The sequence below is a fragment of the Ostrea edulis genome, chromosome 10 (genome assembly GCF_947568905.1).
Source record: "Ostrea edulis chromosome 10, xbOstEdul1.1, whole genome shotgun sequence".
Classification (NCBI taxonomy): domain Eukaryota; kingdom Metazoa; phylum Mollusca; class Bivalvia; order Ostreida; family Ostreidae; genus Ostrea; species Ostrea edulis.
The window spans coordinates 13,614,366-13,638,594 of NC_079173.1; the positions used below are offsets into that span (position 1 = coordinate 13,614,366).

Sequence of the window (24,229 nt, forward strand, 5' to 3'; positions counted from 1 at the left end):
CAAAAAATGGTGAATTTCATAACCCAGGGTTATGACTTTAGGATGAATCCAAATTAGTCATTTCTTTTGATGATTTAATGTCAATACACCTATTATTTAAAGGCTCATCAGTATGCACTTTTGAAGGCAGTGAAGTTTTAAGAACACATCTTGTTTTATACAGTTGCTGAACATTAGAATTTAGCGTAGACATTCAGAACAGGAATTTTTTCTAGATTTCATAGCCCATGGAAGTAGTGATACTTTTTCACTAGTATTCAGGTGACCGATAAGGCCTGTGGGCCTCTTGTTATTTTAAGATATATCTTGTTATCATGAAAGGTACCCCTACATTTATAATTTATTTAAAATATCATAAGCACTTTAACAAAAACTACATTTTATGTAAATATCAAACTATTGTAAATCAACATAAACTCTTTGGAGAATAGCACTAGCACTACTGTAATATACTCTTGTACAGATGTAGATTTCGTATTTAGTGCAATGGACAGGAAAAGATAACTCTTAACTTTAGAATCAGAGGAACATGGAGCAGGTTTATATTGAAATTATTTTTTTTTTACTCTTGGATTTTGTGATGCAATACTTGAGACTTTATAAACAGATATTTACATTTCTCCAATGTTTTTACCTTCGATATTTTTACGAAATGAAATGAAGGTTCAAACACAAGTTTTAATTACTGGTGAGGTTCTAACCGAAGATTAATTGATAAAAATTCTCATAAAACATGTGCATAGACAAAGTGAATGCCATAATTATACATGTACATTTAGCGTGAAATATATTACATGTATTATTATGAAAATCAGCTTGAATTCAATATAGAGGACCTTCCTACTTTAGCTGTGACATAACACCCCACCCCCGATGATTTAAATGTTGTAAAACATCAGTTTGAAGTATGCAATTTACAATGCCCCAAGATATTGATTAATACCTTAACTTAAAGGTTTGGCGTTTTATTTTACTGAAACGTTTATGTATGTTGTCTTTTGAAATCGGGGTTGTCTGTTTTTTCATTGATATTCATCGAATGACCGGTTTTGGAAGCCTTTGATGATATCGCACATAGAACTTTCCTTGCTCCTTGTAACTATGAATAATTAATGCAAATTAGGTTACCTATGACGTCGCAACATTGAAGCGGGCCGTATGTTGATACGACCCTATCAGGTATGCGCATTTCTATTTTCAGACGGGATTTTCCCTTTGCACATGCGCACTGATCTGAAATTGAGAGAATATAAATAAGCGCTTCGCTATATCGAGCACAAGGTTGTCCAGATTTCTCCTTTCCATTGTACATGTAAGTCGTTTTTGTAATAAAGAAAATTATAACCAAAGGGAAAGACTGGACAATCTTAAATATGCTGGTGATGGCATTCATCAAAATAAATACAATAAAAATCTTGGAAAAAATACACGTTTTCTTTCTAACTCCTTTACCAGGTCCTTCGGATGAGACCGCAAGAAGTGAGGCCCCGTGTCACAGCAGGTGTGGCGCGATAAAGATCCCTCCCTGCTCAAAGGCCGTAACCGCTGAGTATTTGCAGCCCTTCACCGGCAAATGGTGATATCTCCACACGAGTGAAATATTCTCGAGTGGGACGAGACTTGACCCGGGTAGTAATTCTGTAATTTCCAGGCTAAGGGTTGAAATGTCTTCTACAGACATTAATATAACGGACACCTAGTCCAAACACCAACATATAGCCATGCCGTGATCTCAACTCGTTTATTCCGTTCTAAAACATAACACTAAAAAATAGAACACGTATGGTCAACCTGACAATATCCGGATTATTCAAATACATTACATCCTCCTCCTTAAGATAAAGAATAAATCATTCACCAATATAGTTACACATTAACTTGAAAAAAAAAATTGTGAATGTCAATTCTGCAAAATTTAAATGTCTTATTGAATTAACATTTTCAAAATCATATGCTTGTTATGATACCTTCATATACATAAATTCATGAAATAATACTACAAACTGCATGAACATCATGACCATTGTTACAAAGTTATTTCACATATTCGGAAAGGTAGGTAGGTGGTTTAGTAACCCTTCCAGATCTGGTAACGTTTCCGGACGAAATAGAATTTTCTGGTTTGGAACGCACACTGATATTCATGGATACATTACCGGATTTCACATTATCACTCACACTTGGAACATAATCGCTCATTTGTTCCATTTCCGGTTGTTCGAATTCCGATGTTTCCACTTCCGGTGGTGAAATATGGAATCTTGTTTCGTTGCTTTTCAACATCTGACTCCTGTTTCTTCTTACTGTGTTCCCTTGCTGATTTAAAACGTTGTACGAACGGTTTCCGAAGTCCTTTTGAACTACAGCTGGTTCCCACTGACGATTGTCTGGATTCTGTATACGGATAACTTCTTTATCCTCAACATGCGGTAATTTTGCACACTTTCGGTCATGGAAATATTTCTGTTTCATCTGCCTAAGTTGAAGTTTGGATTGTGGAGACGTCAGTGAATTTGGTTCCAACCACACTTTGGTTGTTGGTAGTTTTGAACGAAGAGTCCTGTTCATCAATAACTGTGCAGGCGACAGGTCAACTCCATCAATAGGCGAGTTTCTGTATTCCAGAAGAGCAATATTTGGGTCACCATTACTCTCTTCTGCCTTTTTCAGTAAGTTTTTTACGGTTTGAATACAGCGTTCCGCTTGACCATTTGAACGTGGATAGTGGGGACTGGAGGTATTGTGCGTGAACTCCCATTCAGATGCAAACTGTTTGAATTCATGACAACTGAATTGTGGTCCGTTGTCCGTGAATAGCTCTAAGGGTATGCCTTGTCTTGAAAACACTGTTTTGCACGCAGCAATAGTGGAACATGCTCTCAAATTTGGTAGAGGTATAATATCTGGATATTTCGAGTAATAGTCCACAAACAACACATAGTCTTTGCCCTTGAAATGAAATATATCAGCTCCAACTTTGGTCCAAGGAGTAGAGGGTATCTCATGAGGTATGAGTGATTGCTTTGTGTTTGATTTGCGAAATGAGTTGCACACTCCACACGACTTAATCAACTGCTCTAAGTCATAGTTCATGTTTGGCCAAAATATGATATTTCTGGCTCTCTGCTTGGTTTTGACTATACCCAGGTGAGGTTCATGTAACTTCCTCAACATTTGGTGACGTAGTAACTTGGGAATCATCACTGCTGGCCCCTTGTACAGTAAACCATTTAGAACTATTATTTCATCTCTGTAGTTCCAAAATATTCTTATATCTGCTGGAACTTGAACCCGAGATTCTGGCCATCCCAGTCGCACTATGTCGGCCAATGCCTGAAACTGTTCATCAGACTCAGTTGCGTCCTTCAGCTCCTGAAGTTTTCCTTCCGTCATAGGAAGCTCCTGCTCAATGAAATTGATGTCTATGTCCTCATCAACCAGTGATTCTGTACACTCTTGTAAGTAAGCCCTGCTTAACGCATCGGAAATGAACATTTCCTTTCCCGGAACGTATTCTAAAGTAACGTCGTAACGTTGTAAACGCATAAGCATCCTCTGTAGTCTATGAGTAGCTTGATATAGTCAGAGTTCTTGAAATTTCTTTTGAAGTGTCAGACATTTGGTCTGACACTGTTAGAAATAGTGTCAGCCCAAACAAAATTTTGTCAGTCCAGATAAAAATGCATCGCTTTTGAGGTTTTCATAAATTTTATTTAAAATCAACTACAGTGTAATTATATTCAATCTCCATCTCGGCTATACGTTTATAAATTATCTTTTCATGGCCTTTCTCATCTTCCTTAATACACTCTGAATGAATCTTCCCCACTTTCACTGTCTGAGTCACTTTCTTGCTCTATTTCTCTCTCACCCTCCACTTCTCCCTCATCCTCCATTTTTCTCTCTATCCTATATATTCCTCTCAACTTCTTCTCATCTTCCTCTGCAATCGTTGTAACTACTTTTTCTCTCACTTTTGCCCGGGTGTAGCTGGTCTTTCGTCAGTTTCGACTTTGATCAGATTGTGTCACCAAGCAGTAGGTAAAATCACTGCAAACAAAAGCCATTGTCTCCCAGATTGCCAGGCAGAGATACAATCGGTTTCTCTTCTCCTCGTAGTTCCTCACAACTGATTCATCACGTTGAAGTTTCAATGTGTTGCCGGATTTAGCATCGATTTGAAAATTTATGGGCCACATGGCCGCCATTTTCCCCGGTAAAAAACGGACTTCGATCCCGATCTTATATCGGCCATCAGGACCGACAATTAAGTAACTTGTGTCGGACATTTACTACTTTTATCGGATAATCCGACATTACCGACACTTTTCAAGACCTCTGTATAGTGGTTTGCGATGAATCGCTAGCAAAGGTTTGTGATCTGTTTCTATGGTAACTGAACGTCCATAGATGTAGTGGTGAAATTTTTCACATCCATAGATAACTGCGAGCATCTCTCGTTCTATCTGTGCATACCTCTGCTGAGTCTCTGTCAGTGCTCGTGAAGCGTATGCGACGGGCTGTCCGTTCTGCAATAATACTGCACCCAATCCTTTGGAACTTGCATCCACAGAAATGGTGACTTCCTTTTGAAGATCATAAATGCGAAGAACTGGTGCTTGCGTTAATAAGTTTTTTAGTTTCGCAAAACTGTCAATTTGCTGTTTGTCCCAGTGCCACAAAACGTCACTTTTCGTAAGCAATCGGAGAGGTTCAGAAATCTCTGCTAGGTTTGGTATGAATTTCGACACATATTGCACTAGTCCAAGAAATCGGCGCACTCTTTGAACATCTGTCGGTTCTGGCATGTTTACAATAGCACGAACCTTTTCCGGATCAACCTTGAGTCCATCTCTCCCTATGACGTGACCAACGTATTTCACTTCAGGTACTCTGAGTTCTACTTTATCCTTATTGAGCTTGAGCCCAATTTGACGACATCGCTCCAGCATACGAACGAGATTTTCATCATGCTCCGAGACGTTTTCTCCATGAACAAGGATATCGTCTACTAGACACTCAACACCAGGTAAGTCTTTAAAAAACTCCTGTAATCGTTTCGAGAACACTTCTGACGCTGAAGTTATTCCAAACGGAAGTCGTAGATATCGGTATCTACCAAATGGTGTGTTAAAAGTGAGTGCCTTTGAACTTGCTTCGTCTAGTTCAATATGCCAAAAACCATGCGTAGCATCAAATCTTGAGAACACTTTAGCATTTGGTAGTCGTTCAATGATTTCCTCCACAGTTACTAAGTGGTAATGTTCTCGCTTTATGTGCGGATTCAAGTCTTTTGGATCCAAGCATATACGAATTTTCCCTGGTTTCCGTACTGTTACCATACTGTGAACCCAATCCGTAGGACCATCCTGTTTTGCGATCACGCCCAATTTTTCCATGCGTTGAAGTTCATCACGTACAGAACTGTGTAACGCTGCCGGCACTTTCCTTGGTGGGTGTATCACTGGCGTTGAATTCGGATCAATTTCAATGTGATATTTTCCTGGTAGATGTCCTAGTCCACTGAAAACATCCTGATACTGTTGCAGTAGTTTGTCCTTTGTTACACAAACATCCGCACTTTCTATGGAATCTGCTGGTATGTGTTGGATTAATCCTAGGCGTGCACATGATTCTTTGCCAAGTATCGGTGTACTTCCTTTTGCAGTGATGTAAAACGGAAGTGTACGTTCCACTTTACGGATTCGGCATCTGATATCAATCTTCCCATCTGGGTTCATGACTTCACCATTGTAAGTGTACAGGTTCACTTTTACTTTTCGTAAATGCTTCGGAGAGATGTGTAGTTCTTTGAACACATTCCTTGGTATTATATTCGCCTGAGCTCCTGTGTCCAGCTTGAATGTAACCGGTACTTTGTTAATGTTCACTGTCTCAGTCCATGGTACCTCTTCCTGAATAGTGTCCACATTCACTATGCCCAAGTATAGGTCATGTGATTCCTCTTCCACGTAATGCACAGATTTTGGTGTCTTATTACAGTATTTTGCAAAATGGTTACGGCCTTTGCATTTGTAACAATTCTTGTTGTACGCAAAACATTTCCCTTTCTCATGTTGTTTTCCACACTTACTACACGCATTCAGTTTGTTAGTGTTTGAGTGAACGTGAGCTGTTTGTTTTCTGGTACTACCGCGGTTCTGTAGTTTTTCAGGTTTTCTAGTTACAACATGAGCAGCTACAGCAGTTGATGGTTCTTTGTGTAAACTTTTCAATTGCTGTTCGGAAACTTCAGAAGCACGGCAAATGTCTAAACACTTAGTTAATGATAAATCTGCTTCCCGTAGTAGCCTGGCTCTGCATGCTTCACTCGAAATACCACACACTATCCTGTCTTTATTCAACGAGTCTTTCAAATCACCAAACTCGCATTGTATGGCTTTGTTTTTTAAGTCAGTGACATAATTATCGATTGTTTCATGACTTTCTTGATTTCGTGTGAAAAATAAATGGCGTACATACGTTAAGTTCTTACGTGGTTCAACGTAGTCTTGAAAGTTTTTGAACACTACCTCTAGTTTTTCAGCATCCTCCTCAGGAATGTTGAATGTGTTGTAAATACGTCTCGCTTCGACACCAGCAACATGTAAAAAGGTAGCAACCTTCACTTTTCCCGCCTTTTCGTCGATCCCCGAGGCTACCAAGTATAGGCGAAATCCTTGCAGCCACTCTTTCCAATTTTTAGCTAAATTCCCTTCAAAACTTAAGTGCGACGGCGGTTTTAACTGATCCATTGTTTTGGTACGTCAAAGTTTTCTTCTGACACCATGAAATGTCTTCTACAGACATTAATATAACGGACACCTAGTCCAAACACCAACATATAGCCATGCCGTGATCTCAACTCGTTTATTCCGTTCTAAAACATAACACTAAAAAATAGAACACGTATGGTCAACCTGACAATATCCGGATTATTCAAATACATTACAAGGGTGACCATTCAAAACTTATTACTTTTTTACCATTGTGTTCCAGGGGTGAAGGGCTGTACATTGGAAATACATCAGTGTGTAATATATACCAAGAAGCATAATAGATGAATTAATTTTCCTTTGAAAGGAATGATGGTAAAAAAAGGAATACAAGCTACAGCTAAAGGTCATTTATGAACAGCATTGAAAAATTGCTATTAATTTCAACCCCCAAATTGTCACTGTCACAAAGTAAAATCTATGTAATAATAGATAATTCTTGTATCTGAAAACGTTCATTGAACATGGTATTTCTTAAAATTGAAAATCTTTTATAAATAAAGAAAAAGAGATATGTGTCTTCTCATAATGTTTCTTCTGTGTAAATCATAATTAAGCAAACGGTTATGTCTTAATGAAGAATGAATATTTGCTATTCTTTCACCAAGAAGAAAATGTGTAAATGTAACTAACGATGCGTTGATAGAAATACAACAACAGCGTAAATCCTTGTTAAAAGTTCGTGTTTATATTTCATTCAAATAGAATAAACTGAAATGCCCTGTAACAAACAGAAAGCCGCATATCAAAATGACATGAAAATGTACATCAGTCAAATACATATATACATTTTATACATGTTATATATACATATATTGTATCATTTGAAACTTAGCATAAAGTTATATCAAATGATATTCAAGCACTTTAATCACAATTTATAAAAGTGATCCACCGAACTTATTTATATTTAATAAGTGAGAAAAATAAGATTAAAAACAAAATATTTATATTATTGCTTTAGTTGACTTTTATATTGCTTAAACAGTCTAAATAGTATAACTTACCAAAGTTATGGACTTTAGGCTTGATATTTATCAAATGTAAAGCTGTAAACTATATTTCAAAGCTTCTTTGGTGCAACTGCAATAAAAGTTAAACATGCACTTTGTTAGATATTAGCAATATAATTAAGAGCGCCAACAACTGCGATGCTATTGCTTCCATAAAAACAAAGAAAAACCAGACATACCACGATGGCGAAATAACTCCAACTATAACTAAAACTCAAACGTCTGTACACTTCAAACCCACTGGACAATATGAAAAAATCCAACCCTGGTCTAAAGTCACATGACTATAAGAGGCGCCAAATGCTCACCAAACTTTTGGCGGGAAAATACTAATTACATCAAATTGGAAATTAAATAAAATCAAAGCTGCTTGCCATTGTTTTGGCATAAGTTTCTAGTAGAACTTTATTATACAATCTTATCAATTGCAAATTCAATTCTTTTTAATCATAAAACTTAAAAGTTATTTACAAAATTTTCACACGGCTACATAAACACTTATGAAATACCATCATTATTAGAAATGTTTCTGTGGAACTGACAGATAGATGTTGCTTTCTATGTTTCGTTTGCTACATATAGAGAGTTCCATTTGCAAATGGCATCTGAAATAAAAAGTGTGTATATATTTCTTGATTAGTTCTAAGAGGTATAGAATCTTCGTAACAAGTACTGCACACATAGCAGGACGTATCTTTTCGAAAATTGTCAATGACATCGCCTAGATATTGTGGTACACCAGTAAGTGAATCTTATACATTGTTAATTAATTTAACGATTTTCCATCTTACACATTGAGGCTCCCAGTCTGTTTCTAGATATAATGATTTTTTAGATGCCAGAACTCTAGCGGCGTGAAGCTGCACTTTTTCTAACTTTTCGATTTCTGCAGAAGAACATCATCCCATACGACTGACGTATATTCTAGTATAGGTCTAACAAAAGTCATATACAATTTAGATATTTTGTTTTTAGATAAAGTGAATTTAAGTTTCTATATTAGTTTTCTTAAGATATCGTTGATATATACATATCTTTTAAAATCATTAGAAAAAGTCAGACTCAAGATGTTTGTGAGAAGAAGTTATTTCTAATTATTATACTTTCATGTAAAATACTCGAACCTGATTGGTCGAGAAGCATTTGAAAAAAACATATTGTTACCCTCTGAGAACACAAAACACGCGCCCCAGGGTGATAGTATCTAGCAACGGGTAACAGTACTTGACAACGGGTGATATTATAAAAAATTATCACATGCGTCAAATTTATGCGCGTACGGTTCGCCGTAGATTGCTAGACGACGTCGTTTGAGCGTTTGTAATAAACGCGAGTACCCGCATCGAAATACGAAATATCGCATGACAGTGATTGATCAAATGTCAACAGACGTAAGTTTTTCTGCTTTCCAGTTTACATAACATTCAATATAATAAAACAAATATTGCATGTAGTTGAGGGTAACATTGAAATTTTCACCCCTCGAGAAACCATTGTCAACCTCGGCTGCGCCTCGGTTGACAATGGTTTTCTCGGGGTGAAAATTTTCAATGTTACCCTCAACTACATGCAATATTTTTGAAAAGGCAGTCATGGAATTTCATTGTGATTTGCCTTGGTGAAAACAAAACCTTAGCTTTATTAGGATTGAATTTCACTATTCAGTTATTTGACCATTCTTCGAGTATTTTAATATCATGATTTTATAAGATTTTCTACATAAAAAATCTAATCTTTCCATTGACCATTGGACCACTGCCTTCTTCCAATTCATGGCAATCTACATTGAGAAAAGACCTTTAGATGCTCCGCACTTATTGAAGTATGGCTCCGTAATACGCAAGATCGTAAATATCGAGTTAGCGGAACTCTCTTTTAAAGAAGTCCGGAAAAGCGTGTCGATCTTGGGCATTTTTTCTTTATTCAAACATGGCATCGGAAGATGATTTAACCCGTGCTTTCCACAATTAAAAGCATGTTTAAATGAAAGGTGTGTAAAAACGTCTAGATACAGAGAAAATGATGAACTCCTGAATTTAGCTCGTGAAGATATATGTTTTGACGCAAGCTCTTCTCAGCTTTGGGAATTCCAGGCTGACAGCAGTGGGGGAACATCCACCACATTTCCATTAAAATCTATCAGTTGTGGATATTTCTGCGTATTTTGTTTCTTTCTTGAATCATTACTACAGTATACTGCAATGCAATGATAGTGCACCATTGTTAAAATCAGGTGAATCGATCACGACAAAAGTTGCAGAACTGGTATTATTTACCAACATGCCCAAATTCTCGCATATTCTGGGTCTCGCGAGACTTTGAAAAGGGAAAGTAAAATTTAAAACCAAGACGGAAAAAGTAATCGCGATCTTGCGTATTAGGGAAATTGCACCGAGCCATGGAAATGTCAACTTCCGCAAATTGCGGCAGCATAATACAATTCCGTGGCAGACAGTTCTCTCTGAATTGTTTGTCTCTGCTTGTACAATCCATCATCACAAGCAATCATTTCGACCCAATTTTCGACCCAAATCTGAAAAACACCCCAAAGTCTGCTATAACTACAACAATGGTAAGAAGTGTAAAACATGCCCCTGTCCGTTCAAGCACGTCTGTCAGTCCTGCAGGGATACCCATCCTAGAATCAAATGTACTTAAAAAAACCAATCAGACTCTACAAAATCATACAAACCAAATTCCAACACCAATAAACGCTCAGATACTAGCGCATGAATTGTATGGTTATGATCCCTTATTGGTCAGATATCTAGTAGATGGATTTCATTTCGGTTTTAAACTCGGTTGTGTAGGAGAGCCAACTAATTCTATTCAAAGAAACCATAAATCCGTTCTTGAAAATCCTGCTGTAGTTGAAGCATTTCTACATTACGTATGTTCTTGTGCGCATATTGAATTATCTGCATACAATCTACAAAGGAATAACATATTTTGTGCTACATCGTCAAGATAGATTAACAACAAAAGTGGTCACAGAAGAGGTCCTTGTGGCACTCCAGTGGTAATAGTCAAACTGTGTGGATGATCACAAATCTTGATTTTCTTAAGACGTGACCAACTTTAGTACACCATTGATATTTTCTCAGTATTATCTTCATATCTGCCGATTTTGCCATTCTGTGTAAAAAATTTATTGGCCAAAATATCCTCAAGATCTTTCTAAGGCATCCATTACGACAAAGGCGTGAGAGCTTGGTTATGTACTTTTCAGTCATCCTCAAACACTCGGCTCCATACACGAAAATGATTGTACACATCTGTTAAACAGTTCCTAATGATGCTGTTTAACTTTGATAAAGGATTCGCTGACTTTTACTAATCTCGCTTTAATGTCCGTTTCAGCGTCATCATGTGATGTCACTGCGTTTATACATGTACCAAATAACCCCCACCCCCCATTCCACTGTAGATTGAACTTTTTTTTTAATTTAGGGAAATTACATCTACATGTATTTTTTTGAGTTGACAATCAAGCCAAATTTTTCTTTAATTTACCTGCCCTTACCAAAAAATAAGGCTTCTGGCGAAGTACTGCGGTGAATCTGCTGCAAACTTAGCGGCAAGGTTACGGCAGATTGTTTGCAGCAACCTTACGGCGACTTTTTACCATGCAAATGAAGTTTGCGGTAAACTTGCCGCAAACTTGAGATTGCCATATATGGAATGGTTTATGGTGAACCTCTGGTGAAGTTTTGCGGTTAACCTTTGGTAAACTTCTGATAGCCATATACACTTTGCGGCGAACCTTTGGCAAACATTTTCAGATAGCCTAATATAGTTTGCGGCAAACCTCTGGCAGCTTTCAAATATACCTCCCTAAAACTCCCAATGGCCATAAATACATTAATTATGAACACATTAATTATGAACTTGCATTTACATGATTTATGATAGAAAATCAGTTGATGACAATTTCATTTTTAAAATATCAATGGTTATTTTTAAAAGAATGTAATCACTGGTGCTTCTTCATATCTCATGCATGCTTGTAATTTAACCCACTGAAAGCAGTAAATTAATTACCATAAGGACTATCACCATGGTCAAGTAAACTGGTACACCACACCACTTTCTACCAGTATTACTTAGAATAAAATTACAGCTAGTGACTAAAAGGATAATACTTTTCAGTAGCCTGTAGGTTTCTTTCATGAAAAGTGTCTTTTACCTTGCCAAAAAACTACACACTAGACCAAGTTAAAGTATAATCTATGACTATATGCAACACCATCAATAACAAATAAATCAATTTATATTGATTTAATATCATGCATAAAAAACACATCAAAGTTAGAGAATTAGCCATAGATTTATACTGTTCCCAATAATATAAGTTTTTTTTATTATATAATTACCCACAAGTCACAGACATTTCCAATAAACTGAATTTTCAATATATGAATTGAAAACATGCATTTATGATTTTACTTACATCTGGATGAAAAACCAATGTGTCTATCATGGCTTTCATTTGAAATCACAGCACTTATTCCCACTCAATCCAATTTTTGCAAATTCAGATCAAATAATCAATATCATCAGCTTGGATGCTTTTGGGATGTACATATATGCACAATGAAAATTCATAATAATGTAAATGAATTCATTAAAATATCACATTTCGTCAAAAACATGGTATTTCTTAAAATTGAAATTAGATTATTCCTATCACCTACCTTTCGGCAGGAAAATATGACTGAAAGGAATAATTCAATAACGGTATCAGGGGGCCTCTGTGCCCGAGTGGTTAGAGCATCGCGCTCCGAATCATACGGCCTCTCACCTCTGTCGGCGCGGGTTCGAATCCTGCTCGCGCCGATAAGAGAGAAAGTTTCTCAGTTTACTTTCGGAAGGTCGGTGGTCTCTTCCCAGGTATATTGTACAAATCTGGGTTCTCTCTTCCACCAATAAAAACTGGGCGCCACCAGGAAACTGAAAAATTGTTGAGTGTGGCGGTAAACATCAACCAATCAATAACGATATCTACATTTTCTTGTTTATGATATATAAGTGATTTTTTCCACTAGTTGAGTTTAAAACACAAACGTGAAAGGTGAAGATAACAAACAGTGATCAATCTCGTAACTCCTACAAGCTATACAAAGTAGATTTTTGGGCAAACACGGACCCCTGGATATACCAGAGGTGGGAGCAGGTGCTCAGGAGGGGTAAACATTCCTTGTCGATTTACATTGTATGTACTACTCTGAATACGATTAGTTGGACGCCAGATTATAGTTAAACACAGGGGCTTGACCTATTGGGGGATTAAAAAGGCAGACTTCCTGCCTCAAAGATGTTTTCCACACCGCTATATTGATATCGTAAATCCGCCCATAGTAAAAAGAGTAACTGCAGAAATCTAGGTTAATTCTTCATAGATAGACTTGCTTTATCTAAAATTGTAAACAACGTTACACTGAAGATCAATAGTTTAAACGATGCATCGATAGCTAATTTTAACTTTCTACGATGAAGCTTATATTTCACTTTGGGCCTCACTTTAGGTACGAAAATATACGACGAATTAATCAATACAATGAACAGCTGGTAGTGAACATGAAATCACTTATCATGTTATCGTAAAGAGAAATGAATGTCAAATTGTACTTAAAATTTACATAATAGTTTACAGAACTTTGCTAAACCAACAGGGGTATACCAGTACTACTTAATAAGTTCATAATTTGTTTACGTTGCATACAAATTCTTGGATGCATATATTTTTCCTTTATCAATATTGAAGAAAATGCAACTCAATACTAACTGGAAATTATCCTCAATTTCAACAACAATTTAGAGATCACACGTTATATTTGCTCTATCTCTAAAATAAAAAAAGTTCTAAGCAGGTCAGTGGCGTAGCTACACTGTAGCTCTGTATGCAAGTGCTTACAAATATTTTCGTTAAATTTTTATTACATACTACGAAACATGTCCTCAGCTTCGGGGGTGGGGGGGGGGGGTGGGGCTACCGCCCCCAGCTTACAAATATTTCTAACCTAATTACGCCACTGCAGGTCACATTCTGCAAGCAGTTTTTGACGGGCACATCTAAAGTTGCATGAACCGTGTCCAAGGTCATAACGTATCAATGCAACTTTTAAACATAAAGTCACAGGTGCTAATACACATGTATATTAAAACATATCTTTGCTAATTAACAACAATTCTGAGTGGCAAACGTATGCAACGTTCAACGTGAAAATAGAATATTTTTTTCACTGTGGTGAATCATGTGACTTTGGCATGAATTACACGTACAAGTATTACCCGAAATAATAACGAATGTCAACACAAGGGAAAATTCAAAAGAATAATTAGTAACATCTTTATCAATAACGAATTGTCATACATATGACAAGCCCTTTTACTACTTATTAGAAAAATAAGACATCTCTTTAAATTAAAGAGCTATCCCTTATTCTAAAGAGACATCTCTTTAAAATGAGAGATATCTCTTAATTTAAAGAGATATCTCTCTAAAAAAATATCTATTTCACCTAGAGATATATCTCTTTTACTTTTAAAGATATCTCTTACATTTAGAAAGATATATCTTTCACTTAGAGAGATATCTCTTTCACTTAGAGATATATCTCTTTCACTTTGAGAAATATCTCTTTCACTTTGAGAAATATCTCTTTCACTTTGAGAAATATCTCTTTCACTTAGAGAAATATCTCTTTCACTTTGAGAAATATCTCTTTCACTTTGAGAGGTATCTCTTTCACTTAGAGAGATATCTATTATGCTTTAAGAGATATCTCTTTCACTTAAAAAGATAACTCTTTCACGTTGAGAGATATCTCCTTCACTTAAAAAGATATATCTCTAAGAATTCCATGACAGATAACAGTATGAGAGATATCTCTTTCATCGTTGATCAAAAAGATATCTCTCAAAGAGAATTCGGAAACAGACACAGGAATTTTTCGACTTTCACTATTTATTAACCATATCTTGTAGACACCTGAAATTAAAATATTCTCCATTCATTACCTTTAACATTTCTAGTCTTTCAAAATTAAACTTATCACAACACAATAGAAAATGCATTTCGTTACCCACAGCAACAGAATTACAATGTGAACATATTCTAAGATGGGCAGGTATATTTCGGTATTAACCAGTTTCAATTATTAATTTATGTCATGAAATTCTGAACTTGCTGAAGCTTCTTCTGTAGCCATAGTTTTTAATAATTGACAAATACCCCCCCCCCCCCCCCCCCAACAATGTATGTTCCAAGCTTAGAATTTTAATGTTTCTGTCTAGTATCCACCGAATCACCGGTCAGGTATAATGATCTGAGAGCAGTATATGTACTTGTTTCTTAAAAATGTTCGCAGATACAATCTGTTTTTTCGTAGAATGTATATTTGGGAAATATGCAAGAATGGCATTTATAGAGCCAGTAACGAATGTTATTTTCATGAAGTTCCTTAGTGTGTTGTACATATGCAGTTGGTATTATGTTGTTAAAATGTTCTATGTTTTCTAACCGGTGCCAATAATTCAGCATATTGCTTAACAAGTTGTAGGATAGAAGAAATCTACAAAGTTCTGAAATAACTACAAAAGTTGATGCTTTCTTATGAACACCCAATACTTTTCTACACCACTTCATATGCAATTTTTCACATTTTGAATTTTTCAGAATATTGATTACACTTTTATCTTTTTTAAATTGGGATGAGAATGGGTTAAAAGATCCCCAAATTTCACTACCATGTAAACAGACAGGAGTAATTGTGTCGTCAAAAATATGTATAGCTACATTAGTTCCAGGATTGTGAGGTAAAAAGTGTTTAAGCTTTCATTTTTTTGTGTACAATTCCGTTTGTGCAAGAGTGAAAGATCCAGAAGCTGTGAAATGAATTCCCAAATATTTGTATTGTTGAACACAGTCAATTGTGTTATTGTCAAACATGACCTTTTCCTGAATAAATTTCTCAGCCTTATTAAAAATAAGTACTTTGGTTTTAGTGGGATTTACAGATAAGCAACAGTCATTACAAAACTTGGTTAAATTATCAAGTCTGTTTTGAAGACCTTTTCGTGAAGTAGATAGAAGTACAAGGTCATCAGCATATAATAAACAATTAACAGTCTGATCATTTAGAAAAACACAATCATTGCAATCTTGGAAGTAATTGGACAGATTATTGATAAAGATTCTGAATAGATTTGGGCTTAAAGCATCTCCTTGTTTCACTCCTAGTCAGTAACAAAAGTATCGCATCTACCTAAACTAATGCTGACTTCATATATTTTTTAACAATATTGTAAAAGAGGTTACCTCTGCCTAGTTCTGAAAGTTTAAGTTTAACGCCAGTGTGAATAACAGTATCAAAGACTTCCAGGAAATCAACAAAACAGGAATTGTACTCTTCCATCTTTGGAGTTACAGTATTTGTCAATAATTGTTTGTAAGATAAACATATGATCAGATGTTCTAGCAGCTTTGGTAAATCCCAGCTGACAGCAAGCTATACTTCTGTTTTTAGTCAGGATTGTTTTCTAATCTTTCATTCAGAATACTATTGGATAATTTGCCAATTGCACTAGTAACAGTAATTCCTCGGTAATTGTTAGGATCAGATTTGGTGTCAAAGTTGTGTGTGGTTGTGATATAACCTGAAGCCCACAGTGTAGGGTAGATGCTTTGAGTTAAATGATTTATTTAGAGCAGGGAGAAGTACAAGGTTACCTGTTTTCAGCACATGATTAGAAATATTGTCTAACTCAGGAGATTTGTTACATTTTAATTTTGTTAGAGCTGCTGAGATTTCAGCTTCAGTAATTGTATAGTCAAGCACAATGAAACAAATGTTGTTCTTTTCTATTTTGGAAAGTTTAATATCCAATTCCTATAATCTATGATGACACTTTTCCTTAATGCTGTTTAGCTTCTTGAAATGAAAAAAAACCCAGGTTGTACAAAATTGACCTAATATCAGAATTGTTGTTGACATTTTGGTTTTCATTTTCTTGAAGATTTATATATAATTTTGCATTATGGAGAGGTTTAGATGACTACTTATGTTTTTAAGAACGTGTGTCCAATCCTTTTGGCTCTGTCGTCAATAAAATACCTTCAATATGTGCAATGACATCCGAAACGGTATGGTCATAAGGAATTATGCTCTCTCTCTCTCTCTCTCTCTCTCTCTCTCTCTCTCTCTGTGTGTGTGTGTGTGTGTGTGTGTTTTAAACACACATTGTATTTAAATTATTACTAAACATTGTGCCGGGAAATGGTGGACTGTCAGATCTTATGGCACTGTAAAATACTTGTAAAATGTTTATGACTACATATACGAGTGTACATATGTTTAAAATGACCGATAATTGACGAAGCTAAATTCTCACTACAACAGATGTCAATATAATTAGGGTACATTTGTGAATCGCTATCATTATCTGTCATGATTGAAAAATAAACCCTGTTTAAAACTAGCACATTAACCTTTGATAGTATGATAAACAGAGATATAATCTCGCCAGTAGCTAGCAAAAATAACATAATTTATTTAAATGATGACTTTGAGGGTAGGGTGTATTAGTATATATAAAGCAAGAACTGAAGGATACACCCAAGGTTGTAGATCACCATCTTCGAACAGAGCCATGCAAGTAAGAAGGAGATAATTTAAAAATAAATTTTAAAGCGACAATAACTCTAAATCGGAACATTTTATTTTGTTTTGAAATAGTTTTGTACGCAACTTTTACCATAATCATTGATGAAACTAAGTTGACTATTTTATCAAAATAAAGATTTCGGTTCTATTGAATATACAGTAATTTATACATGTATAAATAATTATCTTGCACGGGAAGACAATAATGTAATTTTGCTGCGTTCTGAAACTCTAAATTGATTTTCTAGCATAAATATCAATAACAAAAGTTTATATATAATGTACCTTAGTTTTTTTTCCTGTCATTGAAATGGTAAAGCACAATATTACAACAAATAATTTTTACACCAAAATGACAGCCAATATTACTTATATTGTTCATGGTATTTCAGTTAAATATGTCTCAAAGTAAAGTACATTTGTTCCTATATTTTCCAGATTTGCCTCATTTTAACTGCTTTATTGGCACATATATCGGGAATTACAGGGTGCACATGCATCCCCAGAGACCACCAAACTAAATACTGCGAATCTTCCAACGGTAAGTCCATTTCATTTTCAGCTTATTGAAAAAAAAAAATATTGTCGTGGGAACGAAATTAATTTCATGGGATCGAATTGTATTTCGAGGAAATAATTTTACTTCATGGGGTTGAATTTTATTTCGAGGGAACGAATTTTATTTCGTGGGAATGAGCTTTATTTTGTGTGAACGGATTTCTTCTTTTAAAGAATTCTTCCCCCTGTCCTAAACCAGCACCGTACACATCATCAACTGGTTGAATGTGTTTAATTTATACAGTATAAAATTATTTTCAGTCGTGATTGCAAATGTTACTGGAATGACTGGTGGCGAGAGAATTCCCGGGATTGGCCAACGGATCTATGACGTGGACATTTTGCACGTATATAAAGGAGTAAGTAAACTAGCTGTTAGATGTATTAAATCAAAATTTCTCTAATGAGAATACATTCTACAGTTTATGGCAATCATGTGCGCAGGTACTCGAAAAATAAATTTTCAAATGAACACAATGATGTGTTTGACAGATATTTTGCAACACAGACCTGAACTACATGTAACATTGTAATATTTTTGTTTAAGGAATGAATTTATTATTTTTTCGTTGGATGACGCTACGTTACGCGCAATGATACTAAGTAGTAATTTGTAAATACATAACTTTAAAAATAAAAAAACCCCAACTAAATCCATTAGGCCTAATGGCGACTTCCACGAACTGTTGTTTACTGTTGAGCAAATGGGTTTCTTGTGGACTGAAGAATGCAGTTTTAAAAGGATGAGTTAGAGATAAGTGCTGTTGAGAGAAAATTGCAGGAATTTTAAGCGTGGGACACGTGCATAATCAAAATGTGGTATGTCATGTAGGGTTCTCTTGAGGGTTGTCACGGCTTCCAGGTGGACAAGTGTGTTTTACAGAGGGTTTTTCGAGTTTTATCAGTTAATTTCTAAGGCGTCACAGCTGTTGTAACGTCGAACGGAAGCCTCGTTACGGTGCTCACTCCTAAACATTATGCCGGAATTCAAAACCATAGTCGTTAAGAGCTACAATATTGCAGTATCTCTGAAGCCGTGTGTGGTGTATCTGATATTTGGGTTTGTGACATGAACGAAATTGTCGCAAGGTACAAACTGGACTATTGCCATCCCCGGTTGAATACATTTAACTCTCAGCCCGGAATTGCAGAAGCAGACGTGTGTTGTTTTGGGTCCTCAAATAGCCACGTTTATTTCATTTTGCATAGTCAATTACAATTTATATTTGATAGTTGTTTGTTTTTGTGTAATAAATTTATATAGATCGATATAACTGTTAAGTTTTTCTATTCAGGAATTCTTAATCTATATATAAATACAAAGCATCCAGAGGAATCCCCAACATTCCAATAGAAAGTAGTTCCGGTCATTTTTTTTTTTCGTTGGATACGATATTCCAATAATTTTTCAACCAATGAAAAAGCGTGTAACAGGTAAAATTAAATGATTGGTTTTGAAGTTCAAGCGCCATGATACATTTTATGATAACAAGACCCACCCCATGCCAGCGCGGAGTGTGGGTAAGGTTGAGATTGTCTCCCTTCCTACTTAATTATGGTAACAATGGACTTTATGATGTAAACTTCAATAGATGAATTGAATCCACTTACTGAGGATTGACCGTCTCCACCATCACCACCTTTGTCCGATTTCATTAAGGTTTTTTAATATTTGCAAAATATCATAATGATGTTTTCATTTAATAGAATATTAGACAATAGTAAAGTCAACACTTTCTTCGGCTTGCCACTTCCCTCCCATAATAAAGACTGCCTGATATTTGAATTTTACTCTTTTTTTCAGACTATGAGTAAAGGACCTGCACAAGTTGTTACCGCTGGATCCGAATCCGTGTGTGGCGTAAAGCTGAGCAAAACTGCGTATCTTTTGAATGGTAATTAAATCAACCCTTTTGCGAAGGATTTTATAAGTGTACGCTGTATATATGAGCAAATCTAAAGTGAACTGATTATATTATGAGTTTCGAGTTACTACCGGAGTTTTATATACGTCTTTATAATTTGTTAACAATATGGATTTTTAGAAGGGCATTCCAAGCGAAATTAAAGGGGGCATGGACAGGATTTTTGATTGATTGAAATTATTGAATTGACAGTTTCTTTGTGATAGAAATAATGATTATTTATAAATCATGCAGTGAATCAGAAATATTTTTACACAGTACATGTATATACTTTGTATTTACTTTAAATCTGGCTCCCAAAAATCGTGTCCGTCTCACAGCCAACCACGTGCAGGGGTGACAACACCAAGATTATAAATCGTATACATGCATCTCAAAAGTGTTCAACATTTCGACATACATTAATGATAAATCAATTATGGGAGTACGCACAGATAAAAAAAAGAACGGAAAGTTTTGTTATAAAAGCTTTACAACCGATATTTGAGTCACGTGACATGTAGACATAAGCCGGGCTCGTGCCTTGTATTTTTGTTCGTTTACATCTTTGAATCAGTTTTTGAAAATCTAGGTTTGTTGCTATGTTTTACACGAACCAAATAATATCGTAACATTGATTAGATATGTAAATATTTCTTGGGTACCAAAATCGTGTCCAGGTCCTTGGGAAGGGAACCAGCTAGGTTGAAAATGACAACATTTCAAAATCATGTGACTGTAGTGCGATAATGCACAATAAAATGGTGTTTCTATTACTATATGAGTGTATATGATTATTATTCTGATGGTATATACATTCCATTCTGAGACTATACACCTTAATGGCACATGGGTTAATCGTTCATTTTGTGCGAGTTGAATAGATCTCAGTGCCACTCCGGGCCATGAAATCCACCAAAACTGTCCCCCTGCCGATAAATGATAAATTAGTCCATAACAATTCTCCCTCCGTGGTTAGGTAACAGAATAAATGTCATTGGGTGTTACATGTAACTGTATAACTGATTGATATTTTCCAGGTGATGTGGACAATGGAAAATTGCGGATCCGCCTCTGTAGTATGTTCTCACCCTACCCGCTTCTTGATACAATCACAATATTTCCTTTGGATACTTACTACGATTGCAGATGCAAAGTATGTATCAAATATTTTCATTTTGCTTATATACCATGTCAAGGGTTGCGAAGAGTGCGTAAAGAATGCAATTTTTCCTCTCCTCACCAGCACTCGACCACTGGGACCTAGATTTGTCCTTTTCATCTAATTATTTCCCCGTTTTATGTGTACCATCGAAACTAATGCTATTTGCTTGTTTATTTGCACATCGAGGATCAAACACATATAGTACAATGCTGAGAAAAAAGTCAGGGTAAGAAACACAACCAGCCATTTTCTGAAACCGTTTCAATTTTTGTTTTCGCTAGATTAATTAAAAAAATGTTTAAACAAAAACCCAGGAGTAAATGAGACCAAAATCGAGGATCGAAGAATTGTATGGAAACACCTTAAGTGTGGCAGGATCATATTAGGCCATAGTCAAATGCTCCCAATTTATGTGGATTCATAATTTGTTATTCCTCCTCAGCGATTATAGTTGGGGGCAAATATCAACAATATTAACATCCTCATAAATGCACTGCAGTTGTAAATAATGTGCGTATGAATCTTAATGAAAATAGTACGTCTATTTTAATCACTGGGTATTTCAACGGATATGTTTGATTGATTGTTTGGGGTTTAACACATTTTTTGCAATTATTCAAGCATTTCGCAACGGTCTACAAACATGAAAGTAGAATGTAAATATATATAAGAAATAATAGTCAAATTTAACAGTGCATGACGTCATACGCCAGGAGGCGTTGTGCGCTTCATGAAGTATGGCAACGTGAAGCACGGTCGTTATTTTTCAAAAATAAAATGTATTTTACAATTAATACTCACCAACAATCGTGACTGTTGTACAATGTGCAATCAATAAAATTAATAATCACAAATCAGAATTTAGATATTTGATTAGTAATATGATAGTATTTGATGTGTAAAACAAAGCAACGAAACCAATTAATTTAAAACACGACACAAAGATGTATTTAAGACATCTAAACTTCCATATACAAAACAGGGCAAGAGTTTTGTTTATGTTTGCGTGTCACATGACTCAACTATCAGCTTCTCGCTAAAGTTGATGGCTTCGGTGAAAAAAAAAGCTCAAAACGAAAGTGTTCTGTGCTTTCTTCTTTCTGCTTGCTCCCTAAATTGATTTATCATTTTATCATTATCATAAACGGTGTTGACACATCTTTTAGAAAACATGGTGTTTTCACTTCTGGACGTGGTTTCCCGACTATGACAATCATGTTGACAAACACGATTTTGGTAGCTGGAGTTTGTCAGTATGTCAATACAAAATAAATACTATGTAAGATATTTTTAATTCAATTATTCACAAAAGATCTTTATTTCTATGATTAAAAATATCCTGTCAAATTGACTCAATTTCTATTAATAATCGTGTCCATGCTCCTTTAACTTTAAAGGTTAAGACTGCGCAATGGTAACACTAAATGAGGGAAGGCAGTAATGCGGCATTCATTACAGGACAGCTCTAGTTAATGCTTGTTTCGATCATTGTTTTCAATTCTTTGTAGTCTAGTTTCTTTAATTTGCCAATGATTATGATTATGACATTTACAGGCAAAATACATGATATTTGGAGCAGCAGAGAAAAACACTTGTAATCTAGCGGAAAGGGCTCGTCGTTGCCCTCCAGAGTCCGGGGCCCTTGGTGACAGACCTGAATGTCGGTATAACGAGGGTGAAGATAAATGTGAATGGGACTGTTAAACTCCCTCTTGTACGTTATCCGAATAGCACTTCTTTTACATGTGAACATAGGCAATAAAAATCTGCAAACCCTGTCTTGTTATTTGCCGAGGCTTTATTTGAAATATAGTTTAATTGATTGATTGTATATTGTTTAACGCCCACTCGAGAATTTTTCACTCATATGGAGACGTCACCATTGCCGGTGATTGATTGAATTGTGACATTATGCACAGTCTGATCATTTGAAATAATGGAGAATGCTCAAACTAACATAGAAAGGAATGTTTTAATACTAGCAAGAGGTTCACTCTCACGAAAACTACACATCCCAACATTATAGTTTGCGCAATATCTAATTGTACTTGTTGTCACTTATCACATTTTGTTGGAATTGTCAGTAATGTACACACCCGTTGTAGCTATACATAACAATAGCTTTGCTTGATGCGGAATGCGACTGCTGTAACATTCACTTGTTAGTCAGAAGCCTGTCTAGATTTAAAAACTGATCATACGCAGAACAAGGTCTTGCGTATCGAATCATTTGAGAGATATAGACACCATACATGTATGCAGGTTATAATGAAATATCACTACATGTGGGAAGTTGACGATGGAGAAGCTGAAATCATCCCGTTTGTCATTAAAGTTGAGTAGTTAGTTTGCCGTTAATATCTATTTTCAATAAAATATCTAAATACGAAACAGATGTAGAGGACTTTGGAGTTTTTTTATTTTGAGTTCACAAGGATCTATCGAATCGACATATGAATGACAATTATCACAGGCTCTTTAAACCACCACGGGGCTTTAACATTGTGTTTATTAATAAGCAAGATGATATTTAGTTTGACCTTTTGTACTAACAATTCAACCTTTAGCTGATTCAAAATATGTTTGTTATCATTACATCTCCATAACAAATGTACTAACTATATAGTAAAATGGTCCGCTTTTAACCCTTACATAATGACAGAAATCATCATATTATCTCCTTAAGTATCCACCGTGACATTCCTACACCTAATGAGATTTAATAAACATAATTTTTCTAGTTTGGCGTGTCATTTTCCGACCTAGATAAATAATTTCTTTACAAAAGTTGGAAATGATACGGTTTTCCACATACTGTGTACCACAGTTGTTTCGCAAATCTTCTAAGTTTGTATGACGTCACAAAATTGTGAATCTTTGTATCTGTTTGTAAAACATTGGTACACTGTAAGTTTCATCCACGGCATTCTAAAAGTTATATCTAACATGGTCGTCCTGAGTTCACCATCACAGTTCAAAATATCAAAATGATATTTTACCAAATCAACCGTACTGAGGGAACCAATGAGATTGCTTTGAGGTCACGTGGTCATCTTATTTATATTTTGGGAAAATCATTTGAAGCATTGTCTCTAAAATCATAGGAATTATGTATAGGAGTCATATGACTTTAAATGAGATATGAGAT

The 24,229-nt window shown here is 35.5% G+C and overlaps 3 protein-coding genes and 1 long non-coding RNA gene across 4 annotated transcripts; 1 reads left to right on the forward strand and 3 right to left on the reverse strand.

Annotated features, from left to right (window-relative positions):
• Positions 1–2,034: 2,034 nt before the first annotated feature.
• LOC130051113 (uncharacterized protein K02A2.6-like) lies at positions 2,035–3,546 on the reverse strand. Its single transcript, XM_056152470.1, has one exon. It carries the CDS (start codon positions 3,544–3,546, stop codon positions 2,035–2,037), a length of 1,512 nt encoding a protein of 503 aa, XP_056008445.1.
• A 770-nt stretch (positions 3,547–4,316) lies between these two features.
• On the reverse strand, positions 4,317–6,755 carry LOC125676422 (uncharacterized protein K02A2.6-like). Its single transcript, XM_048914284.2, has one exon. It carries the CDS (start codon positions 6,753–6,755, stop codon positions 4,317–4,319), a length of 2,439 nt encoding a protein of 812 aa, XP_048770241.2.
• Positions 6,756–7,445: 690 nt separating this feature from the next.
• On the reverse strand, positions 7,446–8,278 carry LOC130050973 (uncharacterized). Its single transcript, XR_008799354.1, has 2 exons — positions 7,784–8,278; positions 7,446–7,497 (listed from the first exon to the last, which is right to left on the reverse strand). It is a non-coding gene; the product is annotated as an uncharacterized LOC130050973 (long non-coding RNA).
• A 9,028-nt stretch (positions 8,279–17,306) lies between these two features.
• Positions 17,307–22,859, forward strand: LOC130050974 (uncharacterized). The gene is made up of 6 exons (XM_056152024.1): positions 17,307–17,446; positions 17,893–17,995; positions 18,274–18,371; positions 19,817–19,907; positions 20,957–21,072; positions 22,636–22,859. The coding sequence occupies exons 1-6, from the start codon at positions 17,348–17,350 to the stop codon at positions 22,783–22,785; spliced, it is 657 nt and encodes a 218-aa protein (XP_056007999.1). The 5' UTR covers positions 17,307–17,347; the 3' UTR covers positions 22,786–22,859.
• Positions 22,860–24,229: the final 1,370 nt, after the last annotated feature.

Excerpts from the sequence above, each read along its gene's own strand:
- LOC130051113 (XM_056152470.1), bottom strand. The coding sequence starts at position 3,546 with ATGCGTTTACAACGTTACGACGTTACTTTAGAATACGTTCCGGGAAAG.
- LOC125676422 (XM_048914284.2), bottom strand. The coding sequence starts at position 6,755 with ATGGATCAGTTAAAACCGCCGTCGCACTTAAGTTTTGAAGGGAATTTA.
- LOC130050974 (XM_056152024.1), top strand. The coding sequence starts at position 17,348 with ATGATGACTTTGAGGGTAGGGTGTATTAGTATATATAAAGCAAGAACT. Across the intron at positions 17,996-18,273 it reads ATACTGCGAATCTTCCAACG|TCGTGATTGCAAATGTTACT; the intron begins GTAAGTCCATTT and ends AATTATTTTCAG. Across the intron at positions 21,073-22,635 it reads ACTACGATTGCAGATGCAAA|GCAAAATACATGATATTTGG; the intron begins GTATGTATCAAA and ends TGACATTTACAG.